This window comes from Sturnira hondurensis, unplaced genomic scaffold (assembly GCF_014824575.4).
Source record: "Sturnira hondurensis isolate 20B ecotype Veracruz unplaced genomic scaffold, ASM1482457v3 Scaffold0018728, whole genome shotgun sequence".
Taxonomy (NCBI): Eukaryota; Metazoa; Chordata; class Mammalia; order Chiroptera; family Phyllostomidae; genus Sturnira; species Sturnira hondurensis.
In genome coordinates, this window is record NW_028091359.1 from 6229143 (window position 1) to 6246950 (window position 17808).

At 49.1% G+C, this 17808-nt stretch overlaps 1 protein-coding gene and 1 non-coding gene across 2 annotated transcripts in view; both read right to left on the reverse strand.

Moving 5' to 3' along the window:
- Window positions 1-17808, reverse strand: part of ERN1 (endoplasmic reticulum to nucleus signaling 1) — a 78868-nt gene that overhangs the window by 33184 nt on the left and 27876 nt on the right. Inside the window, exons 3-4 of the mRNA XM_037070243.1 lie at window positions 3006-3039; window positions 1913-1985 (exon numbers count right to left, since the gene is read on the reverse strand). Of these exons, the coding sequence (XP_036926138.1) occupies window positions 1913-1985; window positions 3006-3039 (107 nt within the window). The remainder of the gene's footprint in view (window positions 1-1912; window positions 1986-3005; window positions 3040-17808) is intronic.
- On the reverse strand, window positions 17142-17248 carry LOC119003841 (U6 spliceosomal RNA). The gene has a single exon (XR_005070044.1). It is a non-coding gene; the product is annotated as a U6 spliceosomal RNA (small nuclear RNA).

Below are 17808 nucleotides of genomic sequence, written 5' to 3' on the forward strand. Positions count from 1 at the left end.
TAAACCTTCCACAGAAGCAGAACTTACACACAGAAAGCTCACGGAAGTGTACACTCGGTTACATTATGCAACGTGAGCGCACCTGTGTAACCAGCACCCAGGTGGCGAAATGGGACCTTGCCAGTGCTCAGAGAGCCCCTTCTGCCCTCTCTTCCAATGGTGACACCCCAGGGTAATCATTATCCCAACTTCAAAACATCATAGACTAGTGTTTCCTGTCTTTAAGCCTTTGTAGAAATGAGTCCTTCACTGCATAGACTTGCTTGTCATTTTTGTACAACCTCATTTTGGCAAGATCATCTGTGTCCTAGACTATTCCCACTGGTGTAGACTATGAAACTGTAAACAATTCTGTAACTCATTTATCCTGTCGACTATCCATGCCGTTTGTTCGGGCAGTTTTCACTTCTCAGTTATCATAAATAGCACCGCAGTGTACGAGGGCACCTGTCTTGTGGTGAGCACATACATGCCTTGCAGTTGGGCATGCGCCCTGAGAGGGGATTACGGGGTCACCAGGCTGTCGCAGACACTGCCAAACGGTTTGCCAACCTGGTGGCGCCCACCGCACTTCCACCGCAGGGTACAGCGTTCTGCTTGCTCCGAGCCTCCTCCTCACACCTGTTTTCTTTCTCCATTTTTCTCATTAGCCCTTCTAGCGAGTGGGCGGTAGCAGACCACTGTGGTTCTTATTTACATTTCCCTAGTGACTGATGAAGCTGAGTTCCTTTTCATGTGTTTAGGGACCATTTGGATATCCACTATTTCCACTTTTCTACCGGGTTATCTGTCTTTCAAAAATAATTCATAAGAGTTGGTTATAACAGGGTGGGCCCAAAGTAGGTTTAGAGTTGCGAGTAAGCAAAACACAGTTTATTTTTGTATTATTATCTATTAATTATTGTACTGCTTTCCATACAAGCAACTATAAAGCTGCTTTTGCCCCATCCTGTATGCTCTGAATATGAGGACTTCATTAGACATGGCATTGTGAACACATCGCAGCCTGCCTCTCTCGTCTCTTAAAGACAAAAACTTCCTAATTTGAATGCAACTCAATATATCGATTTTTTCCTTTATAGTTAGCGTGGGGTGTTTCTGTTTTGATTTGGGTTTTTTGTATCCTATTTATGAAATCTTAACCTACTCTAAGGTGGCAAAGACGTTCTGCTACTTTTCTCCTTAAAGCCTTGTTTCGTGTTTCGCGTTCACACGTGCAGTCCGTCTGGGACAGAGCTCCGGGTGTCTGGTGGGAGGCGGCAGGCAAGACTGTGTTCCTCACGGATCTCCCTACAGACCCGAGGCATTTGTTAAGACCAGCTTCCCCTACTGCACTGCGGTGTTGCCTTTGTCGCATTCAGGTGCTCGTATGTGGGACCTGTTTCTAAACTCTCTCACCTGGGGAGTTTTAAAAAATCCTGATGCCTACATTGATTAAACGGAGACTTCCAAAATTGGTACCTATACTCGGTATTTCTTGAGAGCGCTCCAGGTTATTTCGATGTGTAGCCAAGGCGGGGAACCATCTAGATTCTCAAATGGAGGTGAGAATATAACACGCCCCTACATGGGGCGTCTGCAGGGGGATGGGCATCTTTTCAAACTACACCCCCCGCCCTGCCACCACCAGCACCAATTCGAGAATCACTAGTGTGAGTGAGCCCTGCCGCTGAGGGGAGTATTACACCTCTCGGGGGTGTTGGCTGGGCCGTCGGAACCTGCTGGTCTCGACGGATGTTTCTGAACTCTGGCTGCCATTTAAAAGCTCAGCTCAGAAGCCGTGAAAGGATACTGACGCCCCACTCCAGACCACCTGAATCAGACTCCCCCCAAAACATCTTTTATGTTCTCAAGTGATCTCAGGGTGCAGGATTTGAGGGTCGCTGGTCCAGAACCTCGGGAGGACACTCACCGTCAGGCCTTCATTATTCTTGCCCCCAAGTGTGTAGAGGCTGCCGTCATTGGGGTCTGGGAGGAAGGCAGGCCTGGAAATGAAGCAGTGAGTGTCACTGAGAAGTTACAGCCCAGGGCACAGAACACACTGTCACAGCCGGGACTGGGGGAGAGGGGAACGGGGCGTAGGGGTGGGGGTGTAGATAAGCCGATTCCACCCCCTGCTTTTCACTCTAGCACAAACTATCCCTCTGGGGGTTATACTGCACTTGAGTAGGAAAAAAACAACCCGCACAAGAAAAATCGCAGAACATCAAAGAAGACCACATCCCTGGGCCAAAGCCCTTCTGGACGAGGATGAAACAGGCGAAAGGAACCTGGTGAGCCTGCTTTTCAGCTTCCAAGTCAACTGCGCACAGAACTGCAACAACTAACACTTACTAGCATGGTTCGGTACATAAACAGGTAAACTAATCTACCTTAAGTGTTCAACAAACACTGATTTTTAAACTGGAGGAAATAAAAGCAGACTTTGAGAGCCTGACATCGGAAAGAACCTGCCGAGGACACGGATACAAGTCTCTCAGCCGGCAGCTCCCCCTGCAGCAGGTGTGAGGGGGTCTGTGGCCAAGTTAACCTGCTGAAGACCACACCCGGTCTCTCGGAAACCCCCGGAGGAGTCTCTTCCTGCTCAGGATGGACTGTCTTTGGAGGCTCTCACAGGTGCCGCCCAGCTTTTACTCGGGCACACACCCCCAGCAGCAGGTCAGGGTCGGGCCTGTTCTCTGTGGCTAACACCTGTGGAGGGAGAGCTCTGAACCCTCGGGCCTTCCTTTGGAGCTTACGTTACAAACTCAACTTCCATCTCAGATAAGCCTTTTTAATACCATTGCCTCCCTCCCCCACAATGCCCCCGATTCCCGCCCAAAGGGCTGAATGCCCTCCCCCTGACACCGACTTCCGGCGTGGCATCTGTGAGACTTCCTGTGTCTCCATCATTCCCATTCGACCTTTAACGTTTGCCTATGTACTCCCAGCAACCAGCCTCATAAACACGGAATAATTCAGAAAACGGATTCAAGGGAAGGGCTGAAGCAAATGGATAAACTTACTCTTCCACGTGTGTTGGGACCTGCAGAACTGGATCTGCGTGAAAGAACAACAAAGGCATCATCAGACAGACTCCAAAACATCAAGATTCCTAGAGAGTTCCCAGGACCCATTCCCAAGTTGTTCCAATAACTTAAACTGACCTACCCAAGATAACGTGCGTGAAGGCACCTTAGAAAACGCGCACACAAAGGCACAGGTGTGCGCTCTTACGATCGTCACTGAGACTGGAGAGAGAACTGACAGCAAAATGGGACACTGTCAGGAAACATGCCGAAACTGGGGGACGGATGGGGAGGAAGAACAGCCACAACCCTCAGGGGACAGTGAGTGGGTCACAGTGTCACTCCCTGACACATCCACCCTTGGGGGCAGCAATATGGCGAACTTAGAGCCTCTGAGTGTTCATTCTCCTGACTCTATAAGGTCTAGGATAAAAATGACACACACCTAGAAAATGTTTTCTGTACAAAGATGCTCACGGTAACATTATAAATGACCTAACTTCAGGAACATGGTTAGATTATGAAATGTCCACTTGGAAGAAAATTATTAAGTCCTAAACGTACTTATAACATTTTAAAACATACACAAATTTTCAGACTATTATGTTTAGGAGAAGAGATAACATTGTACATAGACTACTGGTGCAGCTGAGGGGAAAATCTTCAAAGCTCGTAGACAACTACACGCAGGGGCACAGAATGCTAATGGCAAGTTATCTCTGTTGGAAATGTAAGTGACTTCCCCCAACTTTCCTCTATTTCCCCAAATTTCTGCAAAAGCAGGTGTTGCTTTTTAAATTGGGAAAAGAGTTTTCTCTCAAAGTCAATGTTATATTTGCAGTTGTGAAAATGGCAGAATTCCTCCTTCCCCACATTCTCCTGGGCATAAATCCGAGGACACACCTGCTCCCACTCTATCTATATGGAGGTGGACAGTGGTGGGGGTGAGAGGCCACTGACAGCGCGGTGCTGCGACGGAGCTGAAACCCACAGGCACGAGACGGCACAGTAAGGAGGTATTTCTAGCGATCAAAAACCCCATGGGTAGCCCTGGGCAGTGTGGCTCAGTTGGCTGGTGCATTGTCCCATAGACGGGAATGTTGCAGGTTCAATCCCCTGTGTATATGAGAAGGCAGCCAATCGATGTCTCTTTCTCACATTGATGTTTCTCTCTCTTTCTCCCACCCCCTTCCTCTCTCTCTAAAAGCAATGAAAAAGTATCCCTCAGAGAGGTAACAGAATTTAGAACCCCCATGGGCTGCACAGCCAGTCCACCCACAACTTCAAAGCCAGGATGAGGACAGCAAATACTGCGACATGATTCTGGACACAGTTCCAGGCTCCACTGCTCTGCCAATGGTGACAGGCAGCTAATTCTCCCAGTCAGTTGGGACCGTCAGACAAAGAAAGCTCTTTCAAGCCTTATCTTTTGTTGAGTTTGCTTTAAAGTCCAGCCCCTCTGTGAAGGCAGGCGGCATTCACAACAACAGAAGCACATACCACAGGTGGTCTGTGGGCAACACACACAATTCATTAAAGCAAAAACATTCTAGGAACCGGGGAAAACTTCCAGTCAGTAAGCATATGTTCGTCGCTCCCATTAATCACCTCTCGGTACAGGCTCACAAACAGACTGATGCAAGAGACAGGAAATCAGGGCACCCAGCACTCACTCGCCCGCCCCCCTCCCCTGAAACAGTCCAGGTGCCGCTGCAGCCTGGCCACTGCTGCCCTGCGGCCAGGAAAAGCGAGAATGCCAGGCCCCACAGCAAGCACAGCTGTCACGCGGGCACCTTCTAGGTTTGCTGCAGACGAAGACAACACTGCTGCATTCTAGCAAGTCACCAAAACAAGACATGGAGACTGACAGGACCTCAATCCCTGTCGGTCAGCCTATCTTTGAGGTACAGCACTTGCTCGCTCTCAGGGACTTGTCTTCAGGGGCAGATTCTCCTGGTTTTCTAGGAGCCCGGAATGGGTCATGGTGGGACTACAGAACTGGGGTTTGAGAACCAGGCTGCTTTTCTAGGCTCAGGAGGAGATGGTCTCCACTAGGAGCACCTTCTGGACACCTCAGCGCTCCCATCCACTCGGTAAAATAAGGCTCCTGGAATAAGCACCCACGGAACTCTAGGCCACGTGACGGCACAACTGTTACGACAGCTCTCCCAGAAAGCAAGCAAGCGGCTGCCTTCTTTTTCTTAAAAAACCATTTGAATTTGAGATCTGCTTTAAATTGCCAGAGAAAAAAATTTGTAGGGAGGTACGAATAACATGAAAAAAAATGGCCACCTGTCAACAACTGTTTAAAGATGAAAGTGATAACACGGGGCGGTCATTTGACTGTTCTTTCCACATGCGCTTGAAATTTTCCGTAATATAAAAGGTTAAAGATAAAAACATTGGGAAAGCGAGCAAAATAAAACCAAAGAGCATCATCTGAAAACACGCAGGGAGAGCCCGACACGAAAGGGTGGTTGTTCTTGATTTAATAATGGGAACCGGTATCAGGCAAGAGTCTTGTTTAAAAAAAAAAAAAAAAGGTTCAGCCAGGAGAAAAGAAACCTGGCCTAACTATAAGAATATAAACAAATACTGCTACAAAATAAGCCACCCTATCTATATGAAGCCTGATAAAGAGAAAAGCTGTTTTATTTTCAGAAAGGAAAAACAAGGGGTGACGTCCCAAGTATAAAAACAGGTGTTATTACAGCTGAAGGCAAGGATGTCAGGTAAAGGTAAAAATATCAGGAGAGGAGAAAAATGGCTGAACAGCTGCAATTTGTGATTGGTTTCTCGGATTAACCCATGAAGAAGGGAACCTGGTCGGTGCTCCCCTGGGAGCAGCCACGGGGCTCGACTTGACTCTCCTGGTGGGTTGGGCCGAAAATGGACAGGCTTTACACTCAGAGAAACCCAGTGAGATCACAGGACACTCGCTGTGGCTCCTGCTTTGTGCTAATCAATTCCTCCCTTTTCACTTGAGACGGAAATGACTCAAAAATAGATATTCACATCTTCCCTTGATCTCAGTTCATGAGGATAAAACTTTAAACATTTTTGCCCTGGCTGGCGTAGCTCAGTGGATTGAGCGCGGGCCTGCGAACCAGAGGATCGCGGTTCGATTCCCAGTCAGGGCACATGCCTGGATTGCAGGCCAGTTCCTTGCAGGCTAACTACCAGCAGGGGACGCATAAAAGGCAACCATACATTGATGTTTCTCTCCTTCCCCTCTAAAAATAAATAAATAAATAAATAAAATCTTAAAAAAAAAAAAAACTTTTAACGTTTTTATCTGCAAAAGAAGTGCTGGCCTCCTTATACTCCCCAAATACTGCCAAGCATGCCCCTGCCTCAGGGCCTTTGCATTTGCTCTTTCCTCTGCTTAGGTCTTTGAGCAAATGTCACCATCTCAGAGAGGTCTTCCTTGACTACCTCCCACCCGCCAGGATTCCCTACCCCTTATAAGGGCTGGGAGTCATCTTTTCTTGTCTGCTACATCCCAAAAGTCTAGCACAGTGCCTGGCACGTAGGAGGAGCTCAATATTTTTGTTAGTTTCCTTCCTATCTCTATTCCTGCCCTGCATGGATATGCATCGTTGATTACTTCTAATGATCCAGCAGCTAGACTGTCAACACTCAACCCAGAATCTACCCAGCAATCCCACTCCCTCCACCCAGCCTCTGAGCACTGCTGAAGAAAAGGCTGCAATCACTCAGAAATACCACTATACGTCTATGGCCAGCCAGCTGGGCCCCGTGTCACAGGAGGGATGTTTATCCACTCCCTGGTGGTTTCATCCTCACTGCTGGTGTTTCAAACCTTCACTCCTGGCCTCACAGCCCCCTTCTCTCCACTCACGACTCAGCCTCCTGTGGCACAAGGGGGCAGAGTGAACCCCCTGAAACTTCCTACTCTTCTCCCTCCGACTGTGCCCAACTCTACCACTCTTGCCTTCACATCTCTAAAAAGGACAATGGTTTCGCCTTCAGATTCATAGATATTCCACACGCATCTATCTAAACCTGCAAGCGGCACGCTGTCTCCAAGGACCTCCAAGTCCTTCTGGCCGGCTAACTCCTTCCCCTCTGCCCACTGACACACCAGACCTCTGGGTTTCCCTTCCCTCTTTTGCCCACACTCTCCTTTCTCTCATGGATCCACTTTACATGTACAGTTCGGTGAGTCCTGAAAAATGAACGCTTGCCTACGACCACCCTCACCATCAAGATACAGATCATTCCTACCCCCTGAACATCTCTCACACCCCTTTGAATGCCACATCCCTGACCCTACCCATGCAACCACTGAGAGATTCCCTGCGTTTGATGTAAACTTTCACAAATGGGATTCACACAGCCAGGTCTCTTTCACGTCTGGCTCCTTTCTTTCTGCATCATGTTTCTGAAATGCATTCATACTGGTGCGTGCCTCATATGCTGTTTTTTGTTTGTTTGTTTGGGCAGAAGGGCGCTCCACGGCATGGATAGACCACAATTTATCTGTTGATGGACATTTGGGTATTTCTAGTTTTGGACTGGAAAAATGTGAATCGAACTGCTACAAACATTTGTGTGCAAGTCTTTGTTTGGACCTATATTTTCATTTCTGTTGGGAAAATACCTAGGCACAGAATGGCTAAGCCAGGCTGTTGACATTGGCCTCGACGGGAAACTGCCAAACAGTTCTCCAAGGTGGTTGTGCTACTTTACCTCTCCGCCAGCCACGCACAAGTTACCCACGGTTTTTACCACGTTGACTTCTGGGCCCTTCCCCAGGGAGCTGCTTCTATGGGTAGGCTTCATTTCTAACACACGGGAGGCAGTTCTGATCTGAGCCATCCTAGAGACCACTGCTCTGGATGCCCCGTTTCACCTTCCTGCCCTCTGGCCCCCACCCCCCAGAATAAGGTTAAAACTGCCACTGCCCAGTTTCAGTGACCCCATCAAATAAACACTCGCAAGTCCTTCTCATTCAGTCTCCACACGGCATCTGACAACATTCTCCTGCGAGGCCCACGACCCGGTCCAATTTCGAGCTGCTTATTGGGGGGGTATCTCAGCCCCCCAGATGTCATCCGTGCCCCTCAAACCTGCTCCTCCTCTACAGTTCCCCAGTGAGCTGGCCAGCCCCACTTCCACACAGTCGCACAATCCAGAAACCCAGAGTTGTCCTAGACGCTCTCCTGTTCTTCATTCTAGCCCATTCACTGAGATTCCCAGTTCTGTAAGATCAGGCGTGTTAACACTCCTCAAAAACGAAGCCCTCCTTCACCACTTCTCACTGGGTCTACACCACAGTCTCCTAATCAGTTCCCGGTCTCGGACCTCTGCCCTTCAGACATGCGCCCCACCCACTCCTGCTGGGGCTGGACAAAGCCCAATCTGTTCATGTCTCCCCTCCACGTAAATCCAGTTCCCAAACTGCCTTGGTTCACGGCACCCATTAGTGTCTCAGCGATTTTTTCTGAGGGCCTGAGGCCTAAAAAAATACCTAGTGGTTCCATGTATTAAGCAGTTAGCTCCAAACAACTTTAGGGCCTAGAAACTTAAAAGCCACATGAAAAAAGTAATACATGCAAATTGAAAGAAAAACATCTATTTCATTCTTAACCACAATTACTTACTAATGGGATGAGTATAATCGTTGGGGAATGCACATACTCCAAATCTCGCAATCAGATTAGACACCATCACCCTCCTTACAGCGCGCTCCACACTGATGTTCCCATTGCATTTGAGTTTATTATGGTGCCTGTGGAAACTCAGCTTGACAAAGAAACATCACTGAAAGGACAAGCAGCCCCATCTCATGTTGAAACCATAAGTTACCTTGAGCAGGGTGCCTGGCACCCGCGGAACATTGCTGTGTTTCTGAAAATTTTAAAACAAGTTGCAGTATCCGAGTTCCTGGTGGCACTGGGGCCCCTCGGCTCGGTTTGGGAGCCACAGATGCAAACGTTCGAGGCTCTGCGCAGCTGGGGCCCAATCAATCCTTCTCCATGATTCACTTCCCGGCACCTCTACTCCCCAAGCTGCCCCCACGCTTTCCTGTTGGTGTCTGTGCTCCCTGTTACCTGTCCCACCTCCATTAGTTTAAATCCAGTTGCCCTTCAGAATCAGTTCTAATGCTGCCTCGTCCAGGAAATCAGAAACTGGCCACCCACTGCACTTCGTACATTCCCATGATACACTTACCACATTTCTCAAGGGACAGGTACTTAACTGCATGTGGCCTCTCAGGTTCTCAAATATTTGGGGACTAGACTGAATTTTAGGCACTTGCAATATCAGGGAAAATCTTTTCTGTTTATTGTGAGCGTCTACACAGAAAAGCACATGAAGCTGATTACGTACAGTTTAATGAATAATCAGAGTGAACTGAGTGACTGCTGCCCAGGTTTTGCAGCCCTCACAAGTAGTAGACAATGCTGTCTGCAGAATGAAAGAAAGACATTCAATAGTGTATGCAGACTAGTCATTCAAATGAGCTTTTTTTTTTAAATAAAAAAAAGACTTTTCTGCATAGAGACCTACATGACAAAAGCTAAAAAGAGCTGCCCAGGCATAGTTCTGTTTGTTCACTCACATGTAATAATTATTTTAACTTATGGGGAAAAATGATACAGCCTTTAAAAACAGATCCTCACCTACCTAATAATATGTTTTTAGATTTTAGAGAGAGAGGAAGGGAAAGACAGAGAAACATCAATCAGCTGCCTCCTGTAGGTGCCTTGACTGGGGATGGGACCCACAACCTAGGTACGTGCCCTGACGGAGGATCAAACTCACAACCCTTTGGTGCACGGGATGAGCCTCCAACCGGGTGAGCCACCTGGCCAGGGAACAGACAAAACTGATACGGCCTTTGTTTCAAAATGGTGGAGGCAGGGGAAGGGGACTGCCACTGTTAGTCATCGCTGAAGCAGCGTGCTGGTGCGTGAGGGTTCTATTCTCTTTACTTTTCTGAATGTTGAAGTTTTTCTAAAATGAAAAGTTAAAAAAAAACAGAAGCTTAAAAAAAGAAAGCCTTTCCCACAGGCTTAAAGGACAGACCTGTTCTTCCTGCTCTCACCTGTCATGTGACACTGGACAGGCGGACCCCATCCTCCCACAGGGTTCGGAGAGACGGAAGGGAGGCCCCCTCGAAGCGCATGCAGGGCCCTGCCAGTGCCATTGCGGGCTCCCCTCCACACAGGCTTATCACATGGGCAAGGGGCTGGGGAACGCGGGGGTGATAAGTCGGCCAAACAGAAAACTGTCTCGGATGAAGTCAACCACAGTTTAAATAACTGTTTCAAACCGGAGGTCGGGACTGATGGCCTCTCTCTGGAGGGAGCTTTGGTGGACTTCTTCCACGCAGGAAGGAATAAGATCCCTTTGATTACAGAAGCCACAAGAACAGGCTGCCCATCTGACTGGAACTGAAGGAGCCTCACAAGATCATTATCTTCTCTTCCCCGGACGAGCGCTGATACTTCTGGAACACCGGCTTCTCCCGCGGAGTCCAGATGAGCACTGGCTGACTGCCCTGCTCTTCCTTCCAACACAAAACCACCTACGGACCCTACACACCTGGTGTTGAAAACCGGCTTCTTCCCCGACTCCAGGTCTTCTCCAGGGTCAACTAAGATGTCAGACACAGGCAGAAATTTCCACACAGGCCCCCTCCAAGTGCACCTTCAGCAGGGACCTGAGATGTTCTGAGTTGGTCCTTATGAAGGGCATTGCAGGACCGAAAGACCCCAAGTGAAGTCCCAGCTGCTTCATGCTCCCTGCAATCGACCCCCGTAGCAAACATGCAAGAGCCTCGCCTTCCCCCTCCCGGTGTTGAGCTTTACCACACATACCCACACACGGCAGCGTCTACTCAGCTTGGTTCTCTGTTCCGTGCCGTGCAGGGTAAAGAAAGGAGCTTAGAAAGCTGGTAGACGCAAAACAGTATAAAGTGAATGGCCGAAACGCGTGGTCCACGCCACAGGCATCCCAGGATCTTCGGGGTGAGAGAAGTCAGTGAGGGCTGGCGTGTTCTCAGGGGAGAAAGGGACCACACAGAAGGCTGGCCCCGAGTGTGGGGATGACAAGACAACACGCGCAAAGAACCACCACCCCCTTTGTGGGAATAAGGACGCAGGCTCGGCAAGTGTGACATGTTCCTTCTGAACACAAATAAGGCTGGACAGGAGGCAGGGAGACCACGGGGAGGAAAGTTGTGAGGACTCACTCCGTGATGTGGGAAGCCTACAGAAACCGACTGTAGGCTTCTGAGAAAATTGGAGAGGCGAGAGAGTCCTCCAAACAAAGGTCAGACGAACAGCCGGGTTTTCAGCCAACGAGAAGAAGAAGGAATCATAAGGGTGGTGAGGGAGGAACCCGATCACCCCAGTGAGATGGCCTGAGCCGGAGTGCGGCATGGGGTAGGGGACAAGGGAGGGTCGTCAGGAACCAAAAGGGTGAGGAAAAACATTAACAAAACTAAGTGCTGATTAGAGAAAATGAAGTGAAAGAAAGGAAGGAGTTAAAGAGGGCTTGGAGACTTTAATCCTAGCGGACAGTGAAACTAGATCGGCTGGTCTGACTGCTGTAAACAACTGCCATTTATTTCCTCAAAAAAAAAAAAATGCTTAAGTTCTAATACTGTTTTCTTAGAAAAATGATTGGTAGAAACAAGGTCACTCACCCTCCCTTAATTCAAAACTCAAGTCTCCCAGATGCGTTTCATGCGCTCAAGTGAACCCATTAGGAATAAATTCTCTCCAATGGCAGCTCATTCCAGAGAAAGGTGCTTTCGGAGGCTGCACGGTACACTCCCGTGAAAGGTGTTAGGTCCGAACCGTAGGGCAGAGAGTCTCAGACGTTCCTCAAAGTTCACCCTGCACGAGGACAGCATTTTGAACCAGACATCCAATCCAAAGTTCCTCCAAGTCCAGACCCCATCAGAACCGGGAGAAGGTGTAGCTAACAGGTTTACTTGCAGGTCACCTCTGCAAGTCACCAAGTGTCACGTGTGACAAGGACAACCATGGCGAGATATCCGAGTAATCCGAAAAACTGCCCACACCAAAGGCAGTGGACTTCTACTAGGCTCCAATTCATCTTCACCTTGACTCAGACCTAAAGACACACCCTGAATGCTAGAAACAACTGTGAAGGAACTAAAGGCGGAGGATAAGCTACTCAATACTGTGACTTGCAACCAAATCTCTCTCAGGATGTCATAATGTCACAGAATTCATTCTTGAACAATGGGAGTGCCATCAGACCTCACACAGCACCCCAGGATGAACAGAAAGGTAAATACGTCACAGCCAAGAAAGGCATTTTATTCATGTACTTCAATGTTCACAAAGGGGTTCTCATACATATCAGGTAAGGCAGCAAAGAATACCCACGGGAGCTGGAATCTATGCCGCCATATGTGGTATCGGCTGCCTGAGACCCCCACTGCACCCCCAATGGGAGCTGTATCGCTCCGAAGCAAATCCCAAGCCTGAGGGAGAGATGGGATTGGGGCCACAGATGAGACTGGACACGGCTAGTGATTGCTGAAGCTGAGCCGTGGGTACATGCGGGGTCACTGTATAAGTACCTTTCTGTCTATGTATGTTTAGAATCTTCCATGATAAATAGTAAAATGCATGCGCGCGCGCACACACACACACACACACAGAACACATTTCCAAGATCTTCAAAAACAGAAATTGGTCCTCTCATGTCCCTTGGCACGAAACTAAATTTTCAGTCCTCCAAGACAATGGAGAGCAAATAACCATTTTTCTTGTGCTAAAGCAAGGAAGTAGAAAGGTAGTGATACGTATCTCAAGCCTAGAGAATTCCATAAGAGAACACAGATTAGAACCATTAGCGAAATGTCAACCCTTTCCACAGCCGCTCCCTCTCGTGTTTCCGTCACAGCCCTGCCTGCAGAACTCCGCCTCTTCCACAGAAACGAGGACAGGAAAGAAAGCCTCCTGCAAACAGATGCAAGAGCCACCTGAAACTCCAGATCAGAAACTGGAACTGGAAGTTAATGCGACAGTATGAGTGACAGACGACATATCCTGAGGCGGCAAAGTCTCATCTCTTTTTCAGGGCTCCTGGCAGACATCTAGGGAGAAGGGTTCTGGGACCCAAGTTGGCATCGGGTGCCTCAGACATTTACCGAGCACCCCGGGCTGTCTAGAAACCCCACCTTCAGGGAGTGAGAAATTCCGCAGAAAGACAAATGCAAACAGAAATTCATAACACCAGCAGGAAGTGCCTCCAGAACCTCGAGGAGGAAGGGGCTGACCCTGCTTGAGGAGTCAAGGAAGTAACCTGGGAAGGGGGTCTCGGCAGATGACGAGGAGCCTGTCCAACAGTGCAGGCTGCTGGTGTGGAGGCAGCAGCGGCCCAGGCCCGATGTCTCTGAGGCCGAGAGCACCGCAGTGGCTGCAACGAGGGGCACCTCCAGGGAGAACCGGGAGTTGAGGCTGGAGAGGTGGGCAAGGGTGGATTCTGAAGGGCCTCGCACGCACGCCGAGGTGTGGGCCAGTGCTCCCCACGCTGTATGATGAAGGGTCAGCTGTTGAAAACCACAGCCCATCTGGGTGGCACTCTCCCTCTTGTACGTCTCTCCTCGTGGACGAGTAACACAGCTAGGCGGACGGCACTTGGCGTAGCCCTGCTACAGCCGACAGCAAGCCTATTTCTGCAGGGGGTGCTGGATCAGTCTCTGCAGAGGGCATTTGCAGGGCCTGTGTGACATCAGCGTGGTGGACGAATGGGAGGGTAAGACAGGCGGCAGGGACCACAGCCAGGAAGCTGTCGTGTGAATCTGAGAAGTGGATGGAGAGCCCGGCTGGAGGGACGAGGAGGAGTTAGACGGGAGACACTTCTTCAGTCTGCGTGGCAGGACTCGGGGCCCAAGTGGCAGAGCTTCGCCCTGTTTTCTAGACTGGGTGGGCCACGCTGTCAGCCCCGGGAGACCCCGTGCCAAGGGGCACACAGTAAGGGAGTGAAGCTCATGTCGGAAGAAGATTTTCCTCAAATTTGAAATAAATTTTGTTCTGAGCCTTCCCTCTGAGAATTTCCAATATGAACCTTTCAAGGGACATCTCAGGGGTCCGGGCCCATCTGGTTGGGAAAGGAGCCATATTGCACAGTTAGCATACTTTTATGATTAGTAAAGTACGGTTCTAAGTTACTCTAAATTAGTAGAGTGTGGCTGTAATTCATTCCTCTGTGCCATGGAAGGGATGGGAGTAACGTTGCTAAAAAATCATTACCTGCAGTTTGATGAGGATTAGGGTGTCAAAAATCGGCATTAACTACTACTTCAAGTTGAGTGCAAGAAGCCATAACCAGTGTCGGCAATAACAAAGAACGTCCTTTCGACCCCAGCGAGCCAAAACAAGCTTTGTGAAACAAATCTAACAGAAAGCACGATGGCAACATTTTCAGTCTGCATTTGGGCTGAAAGTGCAGAAGTAAAACATACTCCACCGTCTTCACTGGTAAAACGTCAGACAGACAGACAGACACGGTGTTTACAGTTACAAAATCACAGCAGAAAGGTCACTCCTAAGTTAAACGGTCAGAACTCAAATAAGTTTCTGAAAACAAATAAAACTCATTTTCTGTACTAGGTACGGTTTGCCACAATGGTGTAAGAAACCTCCATTTCTGGGAACAGCAACACATGTTTGGGTGAGGAACAAAAGCACCTGCCAAAACCATTCTGGGGAAAAAAAGAAAAAACACACCCAGCTTGTTGGCCCCTGAAACAAGCAAACAGTTTGGAAACCACGACAGGGAGTGACGGGTATATACGCTGCAGAACCCCAGTGTGAGGAGTGAAAGGTGTCCGTCTGCGTCTGCGTTCTGACGCGGGCCCAAGCCCACAGCCTGCCTCGCCTGGACGGAAGCAGCACCTCCACCTAGTCTCCTGCTCCTCTTGGCTCCATCGGCTCAACCTCCACGCAGCACCCGCTGATCCTGTAGCGCCGAGGCCGGGCGTCCTAGTCAGCTTGGGCTGCCATAACAAAGCATCATGGCCTGGGTGGCTTAAACAACAGGTAGTTACTTCTCACAGTTCTGCAGCCGAGGAAGTCGAAGGCCAGGGGTCAGCCTGGTTGGGTTCTTGCGAGAGCCCTCTCCCTGGCTTGCATGGCCGCGTCCCCTCTGTGTTCCCACATGGTGCACAGCACAAGAGCTCTGGTCTCTTCTTCTTCTCAGAAGGGCACTAATTCCATGGGGAGGGGGGCCTTCCTCACGAACTCATCTAAACCAAATCACCTCCCAAAGCCTCCTCCTCCAAACACCACTGTACTGGGGGATAAGGCTTCAACATTGGGGGGGCACAAACCTCGTAACACCAGGGCATGCTGCTCCTTCTTGAAGCCAATGGCTTCAACAATGCCACTGCCCTCACACCAGCCACCAGGAGGTACACCAGGTCTTCACAGGGAGGTCACTGATGGCCTAGCAGCGCTCAGGGAGTCTGCGAGGGCATTTCCTGGTGGTCACAGGACCTGAGTGAGGGGGACCACGGGGCACGAACGGGGGAGTGGGGTGCAGGCAGGAATGCCAGGTAGTCCTGCCCAGCTAAAGATCGCCCTGTATCTGCAGGCACCTCTGAGGTTCTGCCATACACTTATATGGGCCGAAGACTTTTAGTGATTACCTGAGCCTACCACCTAAGTGCTTTACATAAAAACACAAAAGCACTTTTCTGCATAATTTTGTACGACTGAATCTTCTTGGAATGTGACTACTGTCTCAGTCAGGTAAGGCTGTGCTTTTGTTGGGAACATTATCAGGACTTGCTCCCAGTCCTGGAAGTCCGGCCGGCAGAGGTGTCTGGTGTCCCAGCTTGCCTTTCTGCCCGTCTGTGTCACCAGGCCCCGTGCTTGTCCATAGGTGTAGTGTCAGTGGGGACCAATACGAGTCTGAACATTCACGTGTTAAATTACACATGTGTGACTAAAAACCTCTTGTCTATCATTTCAGATTAGCAACTGAGCCAAATATTTCTTTTTAAAACTGTAGGTGTATGTAGGTTAGCAACTAAGCCTCATTTCAGGACAGTGGTGGGGGCATTTTTATCTTAAACATTATGTAAAAGCGGCATTGTGTCCCTGCAGGACTGGCCCTCTGCCATGCACAGCACACACCCACCTGTGCCCCTGCAGGGCCTTTGGCCTAAAGACTTCCTTCCTTCCTTGATTCTTTCCCGAGTGACGCCTTCTCAGTGGGGCTGCCCCTGTTTAAATCTGCAGCCCCATCTTACCCCCCCCACCCTGGCAACCTGGCACCCCCACTCCACTTCCCTGCTTTATTTTTCTTCATAACTCTCAGCATCACTACATCATTTATTCCCTTATCTGTTTCCCCATTAGAATAAAAGTTCTATGAAGGAAAGGACTTGTCTGTTTCCTTCACTTGTATCCTCAGGACCTAGAACAGTATCTGGATACTTTTATAATCTGTTTGGTATTAATGGTTTACAAATATCAAATGTGAAATCTCTAGTTAAAATTCCAAGATTAAAACTGACTGAAAGCTTGGGGGCTCCACACATTTCCACCTGTAATCTTCACACAGATGCATGTATATGGAGGTCATTGGTTGCCAAGATGGCACGTCACTAAAATAAGCCAGTTTATTCTCAGAAAATCAGTGAGATTTAGAATGTACTGAATACTACTTGAAATAATTAGAATTTAATTGCATTTCTCTAATTCTTCCTTTAAGTGTCTTTTAACTCCTCCCTGACCTGCCTACACCTGCTGCCTGCTTTGCTCCTTGCCAGGCCTCCTCTCGACTGAAATCCAATCCCCCGCCAAGGCTCACCTCCCACACCCCCCCTTCATGAAGCCTTTCCCGTCCCCCACCCCCGCCCCAGCAGTTCCTGGGACCTCCCCAATGCAAGGACAACACGTTCTGAGTTGAAGTTCTGGGTACTTATCATTTCTCCCTTCAGACTGTGCGCTCCTGGAGGGCAAGGACTATTTTTTCCTTCTCTGGGCCCACATAGTATCTTTGGCAGACTAGCTCCTGCAAAAACGTGTTAAGTAAAAAAGAGGCAAATGCTTTAGGCCCCAAGCTACTGGATAGAACATTTCTTCTTATGTTCCATTGATTCTTTTTTTTTTTAATATGGCTCGCTTCACGAATTCGCATGTCATCCTTGCGCAGGGGTCATGCTAATCTTCTCTGTATTGTTCCAATTTTAGTGTATGTGCTGCCGAAGCGAGCCCTGTTCCATTGATTCTTATGTTTGGCCAAGTAACAAACAAGGCAGGACACAGTTTTGCTGGACACAGCTGAGGCTACTTCTAGAAACTGGGACTTGGAGACAACCAATTTAAAATGACACAGATGGGGGAAGCAGAGCAGAGGAACAGGGCAGCCTGGGGCAAAGATGCCCTGCCCAGGAATGCCGAAGCGGAGGGACCAGCCCTCACACGACAATAAAAATGCTTATCGAGATCCTTCTGTACCTTGTTGATTTCCATCTTGGGACAAAATCAGAAATCACGAGATTTAAACAACTCTGTTTTTGTTTTAAAAAGCATTAAAAGGCTTAAGCCTGAAGGAGAGAGAGTACAGATAACATTCTGTAACGCAATGACAAAACCCAGCTCTACCCTCTTCTTGTGGCTACTGACTCCTGAGAGCTGGTTCTTTCTGCGGCTTAAAGTTCTTGCTGCTCCCGGCAGGGCCCAGACCAGAGCAGGGGGCAGTCTCTGGGACCCCAGCCGCCACCATCCACGGATGGTCACTAGGTTTGCTGCTGAACTGACAGGATGACGTGTGG